The sequence below is a fragment of the Idiotropiscis lumnitzeri genome, chromosome 2 (genome assembly GCF_059441095.1).
Source record: "Idiotropiscis lumnitzeri isolate Australia: NSW breed Sydney's pygmy pipehorse chromosome 2, RoL_Ilum_1.0, whole genome shotgun sequence".
In the NCBI taxonomy this organism is placed as follows: domain Eukaryota; kingdom Metazoa; phylum Chordata; class Actinopteri; order Syngnathiformes; family Syngnathidae; genus Idiotropiscis; species Idiotropiscis lumnitzeri.
In genome coordinates, this window is record NC_142392.1 from 29,081,812 (window position 1) to 29,101,281 (window position 19,470).

A 19,470-nucleotide genomic window follows, 5' to 3' on the forward strand; every position below is an offset into this window, starting at 1 on the left:
AATGACGATCGGGAGTACAGAGGGGTTACGCAGGGGTTCGTGGACTGGTGTCAGCAGAACCGCCTCCAAATCAACGCTGAGAAATCCAAAGAGCTGGTGGTGGATTTCCGCAAGCGTCGGCACTCTCCACCTGCACCAGTGAATATCCAGGGAACAGACGTTGAGAGGGTCTCAACTTACAAGTACCTGGGTGTTCATCTGAACAATAAACTGGACTGGAGCGACAACACAGACGCTCTCTATAGGAAGGGTCAGAGCAGACTCTTCCTACTCAGGCGGCTGAGGTCCTTTGGCGTTCGGGGAACACTCCTCAGGAACTTCTATGACTCGGTGGTTTCATCAGTCATCTTCTATGGAGTGGTCTCCTGGGCAGGAGGCATCTCGGGCCGAGACAAAAAGAGACTGGACAAACTGGTGAGGAGGGCCAGCTCTGTCCTGGGCTGCTCCCTGGACTCTGTGGACTCAGTGGGGGGCAGGAGGATGACGGCAAAACTGTCATCAATGCTGGACAAACCAGCCCACCCATTCAATGACACTCTGAGAACACTTTACAGCTCCTTCAGTGACAGACTTTTACACCCTCGCTGTACCAAAGAGAGATTTCGCCGCTCCTTCCTGCCAACTGCTGTCAGACTTTTTAACAAGAACATTGGGTCAGGCCTACAAACGGGAGGGCATTAGTGCAATTGTGCAGTCCTAGGATGCAATATTAACTACTACTGTACTTTCAGCCAAGGGTGTACTTAAATATTGACCAATGATGTATTTTGTTGACCATTACAGTATTCTTATTACAATACTTCTATCACTGTAGTATTTCTACCACTGCAGGATGTTCACTATTACAGTACTTTTATCATTGCAGTACTTTTATCATTGCAGTATTTTTCTATCATTGCGGTACTTTTACTATTACAGTACTTTTACCATTGCAGTACTTTTACCATTGCAGTACTTTCATCATTGCAGTATTTTTCTATCGTTGCAGTACTTTTACTATTACAGTACTTTTACCATTGCAGTATTTTCTATCATGCAGTACTTTTCTATCATTTCAGTACTCTTACCATTACAGTACTTTTATCATTGCAATATTTTTATGATTGCAGTATTTTCAATCATTCAGTAGTTTTTATCATTACAGCGTTTCCCCCTCCGTATAATGGACAAACATTAGGAGTGTTTCCTTACACTTAGATACGTTTATACTGTGTATATTTGCATGCTTTTTCTGAATGTCTGCTGCTAATGTTATACATTAATGGCTACATTACGCCGCCGACTCTGTGTGATCTATATCTTTGCTGCTGTAACACCTCAAATTTCCCCATTGTGGGACTAATAAAGGACATCTTATCTTATCTTATCTTTTCATGCTCAGTTTGTGGAAAATGCTTCTCTCAAAAGGGAAATTTAAAAAAAACACACAACAACACATTGTGGAGAAAAACCTTTTTCATGCTCAGTTTGTGGTAAAAGATTTTCTCTAAAGTCCCGATCAACAGAACATACAAGAACACACACTGCAGAACCTCTTTCTTGTTCAGTTTGTGGTAATAGCTTCTCCCAAAAGTCGCATTTAACAAGCCTCACAAGAACACACAGTGGCGAAAAAACCCTCGCCTGCTCAGTTTGTGGCAAAGGATTCTCTCTAAAATCAACTTTAACAAAACATAGAAGAACACACAGTGGAGAAAAACCATTTTCTTGCTCGGTTTGTTGCAAAAGCTTCCTGTATAAGTCAATGTTAACAATCCACACAAGAACACACAGTGGAGAAAAACCTTTTGCCTGCTCAGTTTGTGGCAAAAGTTTCTCTAAAAAGTCACATTTAACAACGCACACAAGAACACACAGTGGAGAAAAACCTTTTTCCTGCTCAGTTTGTGGAAAATGCTTCTCTCAAAAGGCACATTTAACAGAACATACAAGCACACACAGTGGTGATAAACCATTTTCCTGCTCCGTTTGTGGGAAATGCTTCTCGAGAAAGGCACATTTAACAGAACACACAAGAACACACAGTGGAGAAAACCCTTTTTCCTGCTCAGTTTGTGGAAAATACTTCTCTTTAAAGTCAACGTTAACAAGCCACACAAGAAATCACACTGGAGAAAAACCTTTTTCTTGCTCAGTTTGTGGGAAATGCTTCTCTGAAAAGTCATATTTAACAAGCCACACAAGAACACACAGTGGAGACAAGCCATTCAGTTGCAGCGTTTGTGCTAAAAAATTCTCCACTAAACAGCAAGCTGAGAGACACAATTGTGCTGGTGACAATAGCAGCGATCCTTGAAGCTTAAAAAAACGACCCAAAAAAAACTGAAGGAACCGACTCTTTGTGGTAAGATGTAAATGTGATTATGAATAAAATATGATAAATTAAATTTTGCGAAGCTCTTTTATTGACACTAAGCCAATGTGATCATTGCCAGAAGAACCATTGTGTCCGAGTGATGATGATTTTTGTTGTTTTTATATTGGTAAGATAAGCTGAAGACCATAATCACCTCAAGTAACCTTATGTAATCAGTTTGTGTATTTCTAAACATGTTTTTATACACTAATTGTATTAATAATTGCACACGCGCACACACACTTACATTTTTGCCTCAGAGTTAAGTTTTGTTGTCTAATCTAAACTTTCGTTATGAGTTAAGTTTTTATTTCCTTGCTTTGGGTGTAAGCCACGATGCTAGTTTCAGTTTCGTTATGACTCTCCTTCAAGCTCTAATAAAAGAGGAGGCGGAACGGAAGAGATGCAAGAGGGTGCGCAGAGCTGAACTGAGCGAGTTGCCTGTCTGCTCGCAACCGGCAAAAACGAACAACCTTGCTTGGTTCCTTTCTGGTCTTGGCCATTTCAATAAGCTCTCCCAAAAGGCGTCAGGACATTTAAACCTATCTGGTGCCCGAAAACGTTAATCTCGTCCGGACGGATGTGACCGTCGTGGGACCCTCGGACGCCACAGAATCTGACATCAGCGCTTCCCCGTTGAGGAAGCGGGTCTCCGAACTCCTGCTTCGGCCACCTGCCCGGAGACGATTCCCTATCGGACCAGGCTGACCCGGAAGGCAACCAGGTATTGTGTTTCAAATTATTTCGTACCACCATTTTAAAATGTTAAATGACTAAAACAATTGGCAGGGGGATTGAAAGTTAGTGAGTGGGACTAGGCGCGCGCGGGGCCGGGTCCCCAGCCGTTGACCAGTACGGTGTGATAGACTGGATCGTGCTAGTCTAAGGAGTTATATCAATGGAATTAGGCCATAACTCATTGAGAAACTGGGTTTCCCTTGCGGATAGCACGATAGTGTAAATTAAGGGTTCTGCGGTCCCTCTAAAACCGAATCCAGTTATTCAAGGAGTTATATAAATGGTATTAGGTCGTAACTCGTTTAGAAACATGTTTTCTCTGTGCGGATAACACGGTCGAGTAAATTAAACGTTTCTCGGTATGTCGAAAACCTCGAGGAAGTCTACTCACAATTTCACATTAAATTTAGGAAATAATAAAATAATAAGGCCTTATTTTCGGTGGTTTTTATTATTTTTATTTGAATTTCTTTGGTAAACAAACTGCACGTTTGACTGAGAAGTGATTTAAAGTTGATACTTTGTGTGTGCTGATCTGTGGCTGCGCAGCTGTGTGTTGTGTGTGAGAGAGAGAGAGAGAGAAAAGAAAAAAAAGGTTCATGGTTGAGTGTGAGTAAAAGTAACGGACTTCAGACAACAACGGAAAATAGGTCAAAACGTGGCCAAAGAGTTGAAAGTAGATTCAGATGTGAAGTTTATGAACGGGTATGACCCGGATTGTTGCCAACTTCTGGAGAAGTGAATGAAGAAATATGGCTAAGCCAAGCCTGAAGGATCAGGTTTCGAAGCAGTGAGAAGAGAATTGGCGGAAAAAAGAAAGCTGAAGATAAAAACGGGGAAAAACACAACATCAGTGGACGTGCAATGTACATTTAAATTTTGTGTGTGAATGTTTGCGCAAACCGTAAGTAAAGTGAGTGAATGGTGTGATTGGGGATTACAAATACCATTTGGTATTTTATTCCCATGTAATACAGTCGGGTTATAAAGAGACTGTTGTGGATGCAGAGGCAAGAATTCTGCACCTGAAAAGGTTGAAGTGAGAATTACCACAACAGGAAATTTGAGTTGCTGTCTTACTAATAAGAAACCAGTTTTTAGAACACCCGAGGTGTTGACAAACTGGACCAAATTTTCTAAAATGGGGATATTAGGTAGTAAAATGAAACCCAGAAATATGCCGTAGTGTAAGGATTGGACGCATGTGAAAAAACAGGATCTTAATGAAATAAAATAAAGATTTGGGTTCAATGGAAAATTAAATATATTTAATAAAAATTCAGAGGTTGGTTAAAAACTCACAAAAGTACTATATAGTACCGCCAGAATTAATAATCATAGACAAGACAAAGAAGAACTCTAAAAAGATAGAGAAATCTAAAAAACAGACACATTGGTGCGTTGCTTTGCACTTGTGGCAAAGGGTGCACTAGCCCGACTGGGATGCGCATAAAAAAAATTAGGAGAGATATTAGTTGAATTAAAGGACTTATTATTGGCCAAAGATAAAGATACATTGTGTTGTTGTTATTTATAACATATTCTTATTGTTTGTAGCTGTTCAATGTTGAGAATTGTGTGTGTCGTTTTGTGGGCCCGTGTCTACGTTTGTGTCTGTGTGTGTGTCAAAATGTTAGAAAGAGTGATAAAAGTGGTTGGAATTGTGCTAAAAGGATCGATGAAGTAGAGATAAAATGGAATCAATGATTAGTAACCAACGAAAGGCTACTTAGGAGTGATGGGATCTTATTGAGGAAAATAATTCCAAAATTTACAAAAGAAATCAATAAAGGGGAGGATTTGAGGAAATACATTTATTCCAATTTGAAAATAAAATAAAATAACTTTTACGACGGGATAGGCTCAAAGAAAAGAGAGAAAACTTGCCTGATGTGCGTTTTATGAAAAGATTGAACCTAGACGCCTAGGTTGATTTAGAAAGATGAGTGAAGATAAGGAAAAACAAAGAAACAGGAGCGAGAGGAAGAAAAAAAAGGAAGGAAATAAATGCACCAGCTGATTATCAAAGAGTTAACATTTCTGTTAAGAGGTCCCAAGTAGGGGGATGAAGTCAGAGAGAGAGTTTGGTGATTGAAGTAGGTGTGACTTGAACAGATGGATGAGGATAATAATTAGATTCTGCTTTAAGGATGAATTAAAGAAATAAACATTTTATATTTCATATTTCAGTTGATGATGTTTGTCTTAAGATAGACCAGAAATTGAATGAAATGCAGAGATAGAAATGACACAGGAAAAATTTGTCTAGAAGGGCTATAATTTTCATTAAAGCAGAGAAGAAATCAGAGACTACAAATAACATTGATGTGTACTTGTCCACTTTAAGGTACAACTGGTTGAAGTAAAATGAGTCACAAAATTAGAAAAATAGGAAATAAAATAGAATTAACATGTTCACTTTTGTGATAAGAAATATGTGATTAGGTGAAAAAGAAAAAGAAAATTACAGGCTTTTCAAATAAAACTATCATTTAAATTGGACCTTAATATCAGAGTCAATAAGCAAGGGCCATTAAGGCATGCAAATTATTTGGCATCGGGTGACGTTTATCAACGTTTGCTGACAGACTTTCTGTCGCTAACGACTCCCGCTTTTTCCACCACCAACACAAAGCACGGGGTGGAGCATTTCATTCCCACGGTTGGCCCGCCAGTTTTTGCATTGACGCGTCAAATTGGCTGTTACGAAAGGGGAGTTTGCTACAATGAAGCGTTTGGGGATTGTGAGGCGTTCAAACAGTCCGTGAGCCTCGCCCTTACACATGATGCCTTAAAATGATGGTTCTTGGCGTCCTTGTGGTGATTTTTGTCGGCTTAACAATGCGACCACGCATGACCGTTACCCCATTCCACACATTCAAGATTTTTCCGCTCGTTTGGTGTTCAAAAGTGGACTTGGTCCGTGGTTCCTTGCAGGTGCCTGTGCGAGCAGATGATGTGCCCAAAACCGCGGTGATAACTCCGTTCCAGCTTTTTGAATTCCTGCGCATGCCTTTTGGACTAAAAGGGGCAGCACAGACTTTTCAAAGATTGATGGAATTTGTGTTGCGCGACCTTGACTTTGTGTTCGAATATCTCGACGACGTTCTGGTGGCCAGTTCTTCACCAGAGCAGCATCTGTCGCACTTAGCAGAGGTTTTCAAGCGTCTTGATTCACATGGCCTGATCGTTAACCCAGCGAAATGTCAGTTTGGTCTGCCTGAGCTCGATTTCTTCGGCCACCGGATTTCAGCACAGGGCGCGGTCCGCTTGCCCACCAAGGTGAAGGCGGTGGTGGATTTCCCTCGGCCAGCTTCGGTAAAGGCGCTGCAGGAGTTTTACGGCATGGTTAATTTTTATAACCGGTTCCTTCCACGTGCAGCCCACCTCCTGCAGCCTCTTTACGGTGCCCTAAAAACAAGAAGGCTAACAATCCTATCGAGTGGTCTCCGCAGTGGGAAAAGGCTTTTCGACATGCTAAGGACGCCCTTGCAGGTGCGACCCTCCTGGTCAACCCGATCGCGACTGCGCACGTGGCTTTGACTACTGATGCATCTGATTTAGCTGAAGGGGCAGTGGTTGAGCAGCTCGTGACGAATGTTTGGCAGCCTCTTGCGTTTTTCAGTCGTAAGCTGCGGGATAACGAGTATAGCGTTTTTGACCGAGAGTTGTTGGCATTCCTTCTTGAGGGATGCCGTTTCACGGCTTAGGTGGATCATAAGCCACTTACATTGGCAATGTCGAAGGTCACTGAACCATGGTCGGCCCGCCAGCAACGGCACTTAGGGGCCATTTCTGAGTTTACGACAGACGTTCAGCACGTGGCTGGTAAATGTAACCGTGTAGCTGATTGTTTATCGCACGCGATCGTATGTCCAGTCCAGCTCGGGATTGATTTTTCAGAAATGGCTGCCGACCAGTCCGATGACCCTGACATCCGCAACCTCAAGACGGTGAGTATGGCTCTTAACTCATTAGTTACCAGCCAAATTTAAAAAAAATTGGATATTGGACGTCTTGAGCCGTCAATGGCAGTTAATGAGTTAAACTTGAAGTAGTGATGCGTGACAGCGGCCCTGCTCTCCTCTGCGATGTGTCCACAGGCCGCCCTCGTCCTGTAGTTCCGTTGGAATGGCGTCGCCGGATTTTTGATTCGATCGACTCCCTGTCACATCCTGGCGTCCGTGCATCAGTCAAGCTGGTTGGGGCCAGGTTTGTCTGGCCCGGGCTTCGTAAGGACGTCAGGATGTGGGCAGCGGCCTGTGTAGTATGTCAGCGCGCCAAAGTCCACCGGCACACCAGGTCAAACCTTGAACCTTTTCCCATTCCGACAAGGCGGTTCGACCATGTGCACGTGGACTTGGTAGGTCCCCTCCCCCCTTTGCAGGGTTTTATGCATCTACTCACGATGGTGGACCGGACGACTAGATGGCCAGAGGCGGTTCCTCTGTCCTCCACAACCACGGTAGACATAGCGCGTGCGTTTCTGTCGTCCTGGGTCGCGCGTTTTGGTACGCCGTCCGATATCACCTCAGACAGGGGCCCCCAGTTTGTGTTCGAGCTCTGGTCGGGTGGTGGGGAGGGGGAGGTCTCTGTGGCCGGACATTCGGACCATGCAGGCATACTGTTTGGGGGCGTGTTCATGAATGTTTTTTGGCGCAAATTTATGATTGTGCATTATTATCTTGTTGGCAGTCTTCAAATAAAGACTGGTTTCCAGTCAGACGTGTGTGTTCGTTCCGACTGCCACATAGTAACCATGAATAAAAAAAAAAAAAAAAACGTATCGTAAACATACTAAAGCTGTTGCTTTGTTATTTTTATAGAATTTTTGTTTAAAATCCCCCTGGCTCTTCTTTTTGTGTTTTCTATATTTTGTACGTATTAATAACTGTGTTTGGTTTGTTAATGTTAATATAGTTTGTTACAAAAACGTATTCGTAAATATTTATCATCTCATCAATATTTGCACAACAGAGGACTGAGTTTCGAGATCCTTACGATAATAGTTCTCAAAATTATATTTCTTCTCAATTTCGCTTAGTTAAGGGATATTTTATTGACAATCTAACATCAATATACAAAGACAGAAAAAAATGGTGGTGGGGGGGCGCGAATCTTTTTTCTTCTTGGTAGAGGCGGGCGTGAAATAATTGAGAGGCACTGCTAGTATATGCAGAAATTATATTCATACAATCTTGCAGCCCGAGTGAACCACAGCATTGTTGCAAGTTCGGTAGGAGAAACGTAAACGTTCCACTACTGTTGCAGCAGCGGCTTCTCGGAGCATAAGCGGAAGTGACATAGGGGCCGACGCGTCTTCATGGTAGTATGCAGTTATTTAAAAAATATATATATATCAACCAAATTGAAATATTATAAAGAATATATATTAAAATAAAACAGCCAGGTGTAACAACGAACACAGAGGCAAAGAAATATATTTGAAAAATACGTGCTTAAAGCATGACGTCATTAACAAGCGCGCAGCTTCCGAAGGACCTCGACCACATCCACCGACCCGTCCACGCCGGAACAAAAAATCCCACCGCTAAATTCTTCTGGTTTAGTGTTGAACTGACTGTAATTTTCTCACAGGATGTCCGTTGATATTCTAAAGGACTACGACATAATTCATTAAGTCTTTGTGTCCCGATAACTCATCTTCGCGCGTTGATGCTTTTCGGCGTAGTTAGCTTAGCTTGTTAGCTAGCTAGCCGCTAACGAAAAGAGGCACATGACTCAACGTCAAGCAGAGATCAAGTGCGGATTTTTGGGAATTATCATTTGAAAATGTGTGAAAAATCTACACCCCAGTACAAAGAGGAACTTTGTGGAATAAAAGAAGAGAACGAGCAACATCTTCAACTGCTGGGCGAAGTTTGCAACCAGCCTCGTGTTGTGCTACACGAAGCAGGTTTGTCCACGTCTTACTCTCATTTGCTTTGTCAAGAACGACTTTCTATCGTTAGAAATATGCATCACAACATTAAGTTGTTTGGGGAAATACGTTCAAGGTTATTGCCGTTTTATTTTAAATTTTTGCTTTTGACTTGTCGATTTGCTGATGATTTGTTTCTGCCAAATGAAATCAGTGCAGAAAATAAATGCCAAAGAATAACCGTTAGTGGGGGGTAAACTCCATGTTTTAACCAGTATAAAATTTGAACTGATTATTTAACATTTGACATTTTCTGGGTTTTATATCTTGTTCAAGCAATTCCTGACGGAAGGAATTCTGCTCGACTCTAAAAAATGTGCACACTGCGGCGAAAACATCAATGGCGGTTGATCAATTTTAGTGGATAAAATATATATTTTTTTTAAATCAAGTATGTATTAGTCTTATTTATGAACTTTGTACTGGCTTGGTCGGGTGAGAGTCAATGAACCTCGGGTGCCCCTGCACTGTTTTGTGCACATGTGCGTCATTTCACCCCATCCAAACATTTAAAATACATTGAATGCATCCATCCAGGGTTGCATGGATCTCATCAGTGAACAAGCGCATGCTGCAAGAAATGCATCTGCATCTTTGGCTTACTATGGGCTTAAAAAGGGAGAACGTCACAACCCCCTTTTCTACCAACAAGCCCAGGAACATTTAGTTCCTGATAATAAAGTTCCTGTGGCCCAGGTGGTTTGCATCTCCCCCGCAACTGATAGTTCTTGATAATTTATGCAAAAGACAACGAAGACGTAACAGTGAGAGGTGTTGTGTTACTTTGTTACTCATTACTGGCACCCTACGGCTGTTAAGCATCATTGCAGGTACAAAATAATTCAGTGAACTCTAATAATATTATGGTGTATCTTAGTCTAATTTTGATACGTATTGGCTCACTTAAAAAATATACAGTCATTATTCAAATATGTCAACATGAAAGTCAGAGTGAAAGTGTTGTTGCTTAATGCTTATGTGTAGGGCTTTTGACTCTTAAAATGTAATTTTGTTTTTCATAAAAAATAAAAAGGGGAATGTTGGAACGCACTAGCAGGCTAAATGTCATTTTGGATACAAAAAAACAAACATAATCATGCAATAAATAGCGACTATGATGCCAGGGCTCCTTTAATTCTTTTAGGTATCCAGATTATCATGAAAGCAAAAAGTACCCACGATGGAACTATCTCTAAATGCAAAAAGAAATACTTGTAAACATATTTTACTTGAAGGATTTCTATTCTATCAATGACATTATGTTGCGATGGCCCCCAGTGGTCTGCATCAATATGTTAGGGTCCCACAACAGGTGTTCCATCAGACGCACACAATAGCCTGTGTGTGCTAACTTCAGCTCGCTTCCAGAAACGTCTGTGACTGTCAGGAATGAAATTGGGCATCAGCCGCAACGTGCTTCCTTTTTAAATGCTCGTTTATCACTGCTGTGCTGCTAGGAAAGGGAGGTTTACATCGTCAAACGTAATTTTGTGAAATGTCCCCATGGTCCGGTCCAAGTTGGGGTCGCACGCATTGCTCCGTGTGCGGCAGGCACAAGTCAAGGTAGCACGGTAGAAACAATATAAGACAAAGTCGCGGCATGAGGTTTGACTTGACCAAACAAAATGTGGATGAGAGTGAGGACAACAGAGGGGCGGAGCCTCCAAGCAGCCGCTCAAGACATCACGTGACAACAGAAGGTGACGAAGACCACTGGGCGCCATCACAAGCACATAATGAGGACACATTATCAGACGCTCATGACGAGGATGATGATGATGATGATGATGGGCAAGCCAAAGGTGAAAGGGCATGTCACACTGACTCATTCACTTCAAAGCTGTCTTTAAAAGGGCACAGAAAAACACAGTGGAGAAAAAACATTTTCTTGCTCAGTTTGTGGAAAATGCTTCTCTGAAAAGGGAAATTTTCTGCTCAGTTTCTGACAAAAGCTTTTCTTTAAAGTCATATTTAATAAAACACACAACAATACACAGTGGAGAAAAACATTTTTCCTGCTTTGTTTGCGGAAAAAGTTTCTCTCAAAAGGCACATTTAACAAGTCACGCAAGAACACACAGTGGTGAAAAACCTTTTTCCTGCTCAGTTTGCGGAAAGAATTTCGATCGTAAGTCGCATTTAATAAAACACACAACAATACATAATGGAGAAAAACATTTTTCTTGCTCAGTATGTCGCAAATGTTTCTCTCAAAAGTCTAATTTAACAAGCCACGCAAGAACACATAGTGGAGAAAAACCCTTTTCCTGCTCAGTTTGTAGGAAAAGTTTCACTCAAAAATCAACTTTAACAAATCACACAAGAACACACAGTGGAGAAAAACCTTTTTCCTGCTCAATTTGTGGCAAAAGCTTCTCTGTAAAGTCAAATTTACGAATCCACACAAGAACGCACAGTGGAGACAAGCCATTTAGTTGTAGCGTTTGTGCTAAAAAATTCTCCACTCAACAGGGTGCTGAGAGTCACAATTGTGCTGGTGAGAATAGCAGCGATCCTTGAAGCTTAAAAAAAAGAACAAAAAACTGAAGGAACCGACTCTTTGTGGTAAGATGTAAATGTGATTTTGAATAAAATATGATATATTGAATTTTGCAAAGCCCTTTTATTGACACCAAGCCAATGTGATCAGTGTCAGACTAACCATTGTGTCTGAGTGATGATGAGTTTTTTTGTGTGTTTACATCAAACGTGTAAATAAAATTAATTGCGTTTGTCTGGAACAACATTTGTTAACGTTATGCTTTTCACTTGTCTTTTTAATCGTACCTAATGGAAAAAGTGTGAGAAGAAACGGTGCTTATGAAATCGGTGCCTTCCACAATCATCAATAAAATCACTTATTCCACTTGCTCAACTGGCCTTCATTACGCTGTGTGGAAAGGTGAAGAACTGAACGAGAAGTTGAACTATAAAAAGAACCAGAAAGAGAAACGCAAATAGTCTCAGTTTCTCTCAAAGGTTTTGGAATGTCAGGAGTTGGCAACTTGATGGCGACTGGAGTCAGCGCTGGTTTTCTTGCTGTGTTTGGCTGGCTCGTATATGTATGGTCCATTGAACAAAACCCAAACTCTTCAAATATCCCCTCACATACATTTAATATTTCCCTTTCTGAATAAATTTCTGACGAGCTAAAATCACTTTCTAGGTTGAGCTCTATTAAGTGTGTGGGGTTTGTTGCTAAACAGAATCTCACTTCGGAAAAAAAACTATAAATTTGTCAAATATATTTTTTCATGCTGTATAATATTTTTTATACATTGGATTATTTATATAATGAAATAGGAAAATATTAAAATTTAAAATTGGAAACCACATACAGACTTAATTCAATTAATAATAAATATAGAATCATTTTATAAATATTGAACTAATTGAGAAGAGTCCTGATCTTGAAATAAATATTGAAATATAAAAATACCTACATATTAAATTAATCCAATAACCCGACCCCGGGTGAGCGGCAGAAAATGGCTGGATGGATGGAATAATTTAAATTGCATAGATATTCAAATGAACAAATATGTTAAGAAATAATCAATAGTGAAATAAAAAGGTTTAAATTAATATTGATATAATTTCACATATTAAAATAATTGAATAAATATTGTAGTATTAAATAAGCAATCTTAAATATACATTGAAATAAATTAAAAAAAAAATATTATGGTGTATCTTAGTTGAATTTGAATACATATTCCAGAAACGTCTGTGACCATGTCAGGAATGAAATCGGGCATCAGCCGCAATGTGCTTCCTTTTTAAATGCTCGTTTATCACATTTGTGCTGCTAAAGGGAGGTTTACATCGTAGGACATAATTTTGTGAAATACCCCCATGGTCCGGTCCAAGTTGGGGTCGCACGATTGCTCCGTGTGCGGCAGGCACAAGTCAAGGTAGCACGGTAGAAAATAAGACAGTCGCCACATGAGCTTTGACTTGACCAAACCAAATTTGTCTTTTTGTGTCCTGCAGACGTCAGTGAAAACGATCTCCGTTCTGTGAAAGAGGAGCCAGACTGGACTCACATCAAAAAGGAGGAGGAGGAGGAGGAGATCAACAAGTCACCACTGAACGTTGTCCCTATAAAGACTGAAGATGAAAACAAGGATGAGAGTAAGGACAACAGAGGGGCGGAGCCTACAAGCATCAGTTCAAGTCGTCACGTGGCAACAGAAGGTGATGAAGACCACTGTGGGCCATCACAAGCACATAATGAGGACACATTATCAGACGCTCATGACAATGATGACGTTGACGATGGGCAAGCTAAAGGTGAAAGGGCATGTCACACTGACTCATTAACTTCAAAGTTGTCCTTAAAACCACACACAAGAACACACAGTGGAGAAAAAACATTTTCTTGCTCGGTTTGTGGCAAAAGCTTCTCTGAAAAGGGAAATTTAACAGAACACACAAGAACACACACTAGAGAAAACCCTTTTTCTTGCTCAGTTTGTGGCAAAAGCATCTCTGGAAAGTCTAATTTAAGAAAAAACACAGCAACACATAGTGGAGAAAAACCTTTTTCTTGCTCAGTTTGCGGTAAAAGCTTTTCTCTAAAATCACGATTAACAGAACATACAAAAACACACACTGCAGAACCTCTTTCTTGCTCAATTTGTGGTAAAAGCTTCTCCCAAAAGTCGCATTTAACAAGCCACACAAGAACACACAGTGGAGAAAAACCTTTTTCCTGCTCAGTTTGTTGCAAATGCTTCTCTCAAAAGGCACATTTAACAGGCCACACAAGAACACACAGTGGAGAAAAACCTTTTTCCTGCTCAGTTTGTTGCAAAAGCTTCTCTCAAAAGTCACATTTAACAAGTCACACAAGAACACACAGTGGTGAAAAACCTTTTTCCTGCTCAGTTTGTGGCAGACGCTTCTCTTTTAAGTCAAATTTACGAAGCCACACAAGAACACACAGTGGAGAAAAACCTTTTTCCTGCTCAGTTTGTGGCAAAGGATTCTCTCAAAAATCAACTTTAACAAAACAGAATGATACACACGGTGGTGAAAAGTTTGTGGTAAAAGCTTTCCTCTAAAGTCACGATTAACAGAACACACAAGAACACACACTGCAGAACCTCTTTCTTGCTCAGTTTGTTGCAAAAGCTTCTCTCAAAAGTCACATTTAACAAGTCACACAAGATCACACAGTGGAGAAAAAACCTTCGCCTGCTCAGTTTGCAGTAAAAGCTTTTATCTAAAGTCACGGTTAACAAGGCACACAAGGACACACAGTGGAGAAAAACCTTTTTCCTGCTTGGTTTGTGGTAAATGTTTCTCTCGAAAGTCTGATTTAATAAATCACACAAGAACACACAACGGAGAAAACCCTTTTTCCTGTTCGGTTTGTGGCAAATGCTTCTCTCAAAAGGAAAATTTAACAATCCACACAAGAACACACAGTGGAGAAAAGCCATTCAGTTGCAGCGTTTGTGCGAAAAACTTCGCCACTAAACATTATGCTGAGAGACACGATTGTGATGGCGAGAATAGGAGCGATCCTTGAAGCTTAAAAAAAGACCAAAAAACTGAAGGAACTGACTCTTTGTGGTAAGATGCAAATGTGATTTTGAATAAAGTATGATAAATTTAATTTTGCAAAGCTTTTTTATTGACACTAGGCCAATGTGATCAGTGCCAGAAGAACCATTGTGTCTGAGTGATGATTTTTTTTTGTTTTTATATGAAACATTTTAAATGAAATTAATTGCCTTTGTCTGGAACATTTTTTAATATGCTTTTCAGTTGTCTTTTTAATCGCACCTCATGGAAAAGGTGTGAGAAGAAACGGTGCTTATGAAATCGGTGCCTTCCACAATCATCAATAAAATGACTTGTTCTACTTGCTCAACTGGCCTTCATTGCTCTAAGAAAAGGTGAAAAACATAAGAAGTTGTACTATAAAAAGAAGAGGAAAGAGAAACGCAAATCGTCTCAGTTTCTCTCAAAGGTTTTGGAATGTCAGGAGTTGGCAATCTGATGGCGACTGGAGTCAGCGTTTATTTGTCACCCCGAAGGAGATGATCCGCATCACGCAGTTCGTTGCTGCTGCTGTTGTTGTTGTTGAGCAACGAGATAATTCGGGCCAATTGTATCTCGTTGTTGCCAGGAACTCTTCGTTGGGCCCAACACCTCGTGAAGGTGGTTCCTGTAGTTAGGCTGCTGCTGCTGCTGTTGCTGCGCGTCTGAAGACTGAAATGAAATGAAATATTTAAGTACAGACGCTCCCCTACATACGAACATCCGTGTTACGTGTTACGAACAACGGTACATACAAACATATCTGCGCGTATGTCAAAAAATGTTCGGAAAGAGGTGCTGTAAGTTAGCTTTTGTATTGCGCGCCTTTTTCCGAGTAGTGCTTCTTTCCGCCGCTAATACCGACGCTTGACGCTGTGAGAGCATCCACCTTCCTGATGAAAAAAACGAAGAAGAATACTCTGCAATCGTCGTCAGAGCGCTTCTTTCGGCCTGTTTCGAGTAAATCCTCCAAGGAAGATACTTATCAACCCTCATGTTCTTCCTACATTGAAGTTACGGAGGAGGAAGTATCTTTTGAAGCCCATTGTGGCGATGACGAAGACCCTTTCATGTTATAAAATGCTCCTCTTCCTCCATCATCTCCTTAAGCATCAGGTATATCTTCCAAAAGTAAGTTAAACTTCATTTTATTTATCTTGTTACGTACATGTACTTCCTGTGTGTTTCTCTCTCTCTAACATTCGTAGTACAGGACTGTAGGTATTCTCTCCATTTTATTAAATGTTTTTTTCAGTACAAACCAATACAGGTTACTTATACAAGCCTTAAACATACTTATATAAACCTTCAATATACTTATATAGGCCTTAAACATAAATTATAAGACAAAATATAGCGCTGAAGCAACTTACAAACAAATTCAGTTCGGAACGTATTCCGTTCGTAAGTTGGGGATCGTCTGTACTTAAACGCTAAAATATTTTTTAAATAATAAAAAAAGTGAAACATTTCAATTTAAAATTCGCAACCACATACAGAGTAAATTAAATTAATAATAAAATAGAAACATTTACTCAATATTGAACAAATTGAAGAGTCCAAATTTTGAAAGATAAAAATTTTTTAAATCAAATTTAAATATTATATTAATTCAATCAATATTTGGGCACATATTTAAATGAACAAATATTTTGACAAATACTCAAGATTGAAATAAAAAGTATTTAAAAACATTTGTATATTTTTTACACGTTAGAATAATTGAATAAACATTGTTGTAATCTCAATCTAAAGGATCTAAATCAAGAATAGCAAAACGTTTCGTTAAAAATAGTGTTTGGGCATTTTTGTTCGTCATGACATGGAATGCACAACTCCGAGTGGTGACGTTTGCTTATTAAAATAAATAAATAAAACACACAAACAAAAAAGGTTTGCATATAGAACTCACGGAGCAATTTTATTGAATTCAAACAATGATATTTGAAAACAAAACATTTTTGGAATGATTACAAAAGCAATAAGAGCAGCATGTTAGAATGCAGAAGACCCTTCTCTCGACTGTGTTTTTGAGTGTTTCCGGACGTCGTACTGTTGTAAAATGCGATTGGACAGTAAACAGCCAATCAGAATCAGCCCTAGTGTCCGACTCCTGATTGGTTAATAATTAGGGCACAGTTTGCATCGTAAGCGTAAAACTGTGGCCGTGTCCAAATTAACAGGCTGGGACCTCAGAAAGCTGCTATTTCGGCCGCGTGTTATCGTTTTCGGTGCGACGCCACCGCACGTGGTGTCCAAATTCACGCTGTCATGTACGGCCATCAAATCCAGCCTTGAAATCGGTATTCGTTTCCGTGGAGACGGCCCCAGAGCCAATGCCGCTTGGCGCAACACTTCCATTATGCCCACATACGTTGCTCCGCTGTTCGACGCCGATGTGGCGCATTTACGGTGGATTTATATGAATGGATAATCGGCGCAAAAAGAATATTTGTATTAAGATTTCATTTTGAACAATGGAACCTGAACTTTTCTTCATTTTATTTCACTTTTTAGTTAACTTACATTTTGTTCTTGAGAGGAGAATCATGCTTTGCCATCGGAAAGTTGTCTTTTATCGAACAAATGAAGTAAGTTACAAATACGTCTACCAGCATTTTCACACTGGAACCAACATTGACAGGAAAATAAGTATATAACGTGATTGTTACCGAGAAACTAAAAATATAGCGAGTAAGATAACTTCAGTAGTACATGTGTTTGCTTCATAATAGAAGGAACATCCATCGATGCATCCATCCATTATCCGCCGCTTATCCGGGGTCGGGTCGCGGGGGCAGCAGCTTCAGCAGGAAAGCCCAGACTTCCCGCTCCCCAACCTCATCTTCCAGCTCTGCCGGTGGGATGCCCAGGCGTTCCCAGGCCAGCCGGAGACGTAGTCTCTCCAGCGTGTCCTGGGTCGTCCCCTGGGCCTCCTGCAGGTGGGACATGCCTGGAACACCTCACCAGGGAGTCGTCCAGGAGGCATCCTAAACAGATGCCGAGCCACCTCATCTGGCTCCTCTCTACGTGGAGGAGCAGCGGCTCGACCATGAGTCCCTCCCAGATGGCCGAGCTTCTCACCCTATCTCTAAGGGAGAGCCCAGACACTCTGCGGAGGAAACTAATTTCGGCCGCTTGTATCCGAGATCTTGTTCTTTCGGTCGCGACCCACAGCTCGTGACCATAGGTGAGGGTAGGAACGAAGATCGGCCAGTAAATCGAGAGCTTCGCCTTTTGGCTCAGCTCCCTCTTCACCACGACAGACCGATACAGCGTCCGCATCACAGCGGAGGCTGCACCCATCCGCCTGTCGATCTCTCTCTCCATCCTCCCCTCACTCGTAAACAAGACCCCAAGATACTTAAACTCCTCCACTTGGGGCAGGATATCCTCCCCAACCTGTAGAGGGCATTCCACCCTTTTCCGACTGAGAACCATGGTCTCAGATTTGGAGGCGCTGATCTTCATCCCAACCGCTTCACACTCAGCTGCGAACGGCTCCAATGAGAGTTGGCGATCACTGCTTGACGAAGCCAACAGTACCACATCATCTGCAAAAAGCAGAGATGAAATACTGAGTTCACCAAACCGGATCCCCTCATGGAAACAAATCCGACTTCCTGCCAGCAATGCGGACCAAACTTTGACATCGGTGGTACAGGGACCCAACTGCCCGTATCAAGGGGCTCGGTACCCCGTACTCCCGAAGCAAGCTCCACAGAACTCATCGTGGGACACGGTTGAATGCCTTCTCCAAGTCCACGAAACACATGTAGACTGGTTGGGCAAACTCCCATGAACCCTCAAGGACCCCGTAGAGAGTGTAGAGCTGGTCCACTGTTTCACGGCCAGGACGAAAACCGCACTGCTCCTCTTGGATCTGAGATTCAACCTCCCGACGGACCCTCCTCTCCAGTACCCCTGAGTAGACCTTACCAGGGAGGCTGAGGAGTGTGATTCCTCTATAATTGGAACACACCCTCCGGTCCCCCTTCTTAAAAAAGGGGACCACCACCCCGGTCTGCCAATCCAGAGTCAGTGTCCCCGATGTCCACACAATGTTGTAGAGGCATGTCAACCATGACAGCCCCACAACATCCAGAGCCCGAAGGACCTCCGGGCGGATCTCATCCACCCCCGGGACCTTGCCACCGTGGAGCTTGTTAACTACCTCAGTTACTTCAGCCCCCGAGATAGGTGAGTCCACCACAGCGTCTTCAGGCTCTGCTTCCTCAAAGGAAGGCGTGTCGGTAGAGTTGAGGAGGTCTTCGAACTATTCTCCCCACCGACTCACAACGTCCCGAGTCGAGGTCAGCAGCACCCCATCTCCACTATAAAAAGTGTTGATGATGCACTGCTTCCCTCTCCTGAGACAACGGATGGTGGACCAGAATTTCTTCGAAGCCGTCTGGAAGTCGTTTTCCATGTCCTCACCGAACTCCTCACACGCCAGAGTTTTTGCTTCGGCAACCACCGAAGCCGTATTCCGCTTGGCCAGTCGGCACCTGTCTGCTGCCTCCGGAGTCCACAGGCCAGAAAGGCCCGATAGGACTCTTTCTTCAGCCTGACAGCATCCCGTACCGCCGGTGTCCACCAGCGGGTTCGGGGGTTGCCGCCACGACAGGCACTGACCACCTTACGTCCACAGCTTCAATCGGCTGCCTCAACAATGGAGGCACGAAACATGGTCCACTCAGACTCAATGTCCCCCGCCTCCCCCGGTACGTGGGCAAAGTTCTGCTGGAGGTGGGAGTTGAAACTCTTTCTGACAGGGGATTCTGCCAAGCGTTCCCAGCGGACCCTCACAATACATTTGGGTCTGCCGGATCTTCCCCCACCATTGGAGCCAACTCACCACCAGGTGGTGATCAGTTGACAGCTC

The 19,470-nt window shown here is 42.0% G+C and overlaps 3 protein-coding genes across 3 annotated transcripts in view; all 3 read left to right on the forward strand.

Moving 5' to 3' along the window:
• LOC148342219 (uncharacterized) overlaps positions 1 to 19,470 on the forward strand; it is a 343,669-nt gene that overhangs the window by 283,545 nt on the left and 40,654 nt on the right. The window lies entirely within an intron of this gene.
• On the forward strand, positions 1,436 to 2,296 carry LOC148342237 (uncharacterized; the record flags this gene model as incomplete). Its single annotated transcript, XM_088285399.1, has 1 exon — positions 1,436 to 2,296. A coding segment is annotated over one exon (861 nt), but the record flags the coding sequence as incomplete, so codon positions are not given.
• LOC148342238 (uncharacterized) lies at positions 6,149 to 14,814 on the forward strand. The gene is made up of 3 exons (XM_088285400.1): positions 6,149 to 6,412; positions 8,912 to 9,011; positions 13,029 to 14,814. The coding sequence occupies exons 1-3, from the start codon at positions 6,149 to 6,151 to the stop codon at positions 14,099 to 14,101; spliced, it is 1,437 nt and encodes a 478-aa protein (XP_088141526.1). The 3' UTR covers positions 14,102 to 14,814.

Excerpts from the sequence above, each read along its gene's own strand:
- LOC148342238 (XM_088285400.1), top strand. The coding sequence starts at position 6,149 with ATGGAATTTGTGTTGCGCGACCTTGACTTTGTGTTCGAATATCTCGAC. Across the intron at positions 6,413-8,911 it reads ATTTCCCTCGGCCAGCTTCG|TACAAAGAGGAACTTTGTGG; the intron begins GTAAAGGCGCTG and ends TCTACACCCCAG. Across the intron at positions 9,012-13,028 it reads TGTTGTGCTACACGAAGCAG|ACGTCAGTGAAAACGATCTC; the intron begins GTTTGTCCACGT and ends TGTGTCCTGCAG.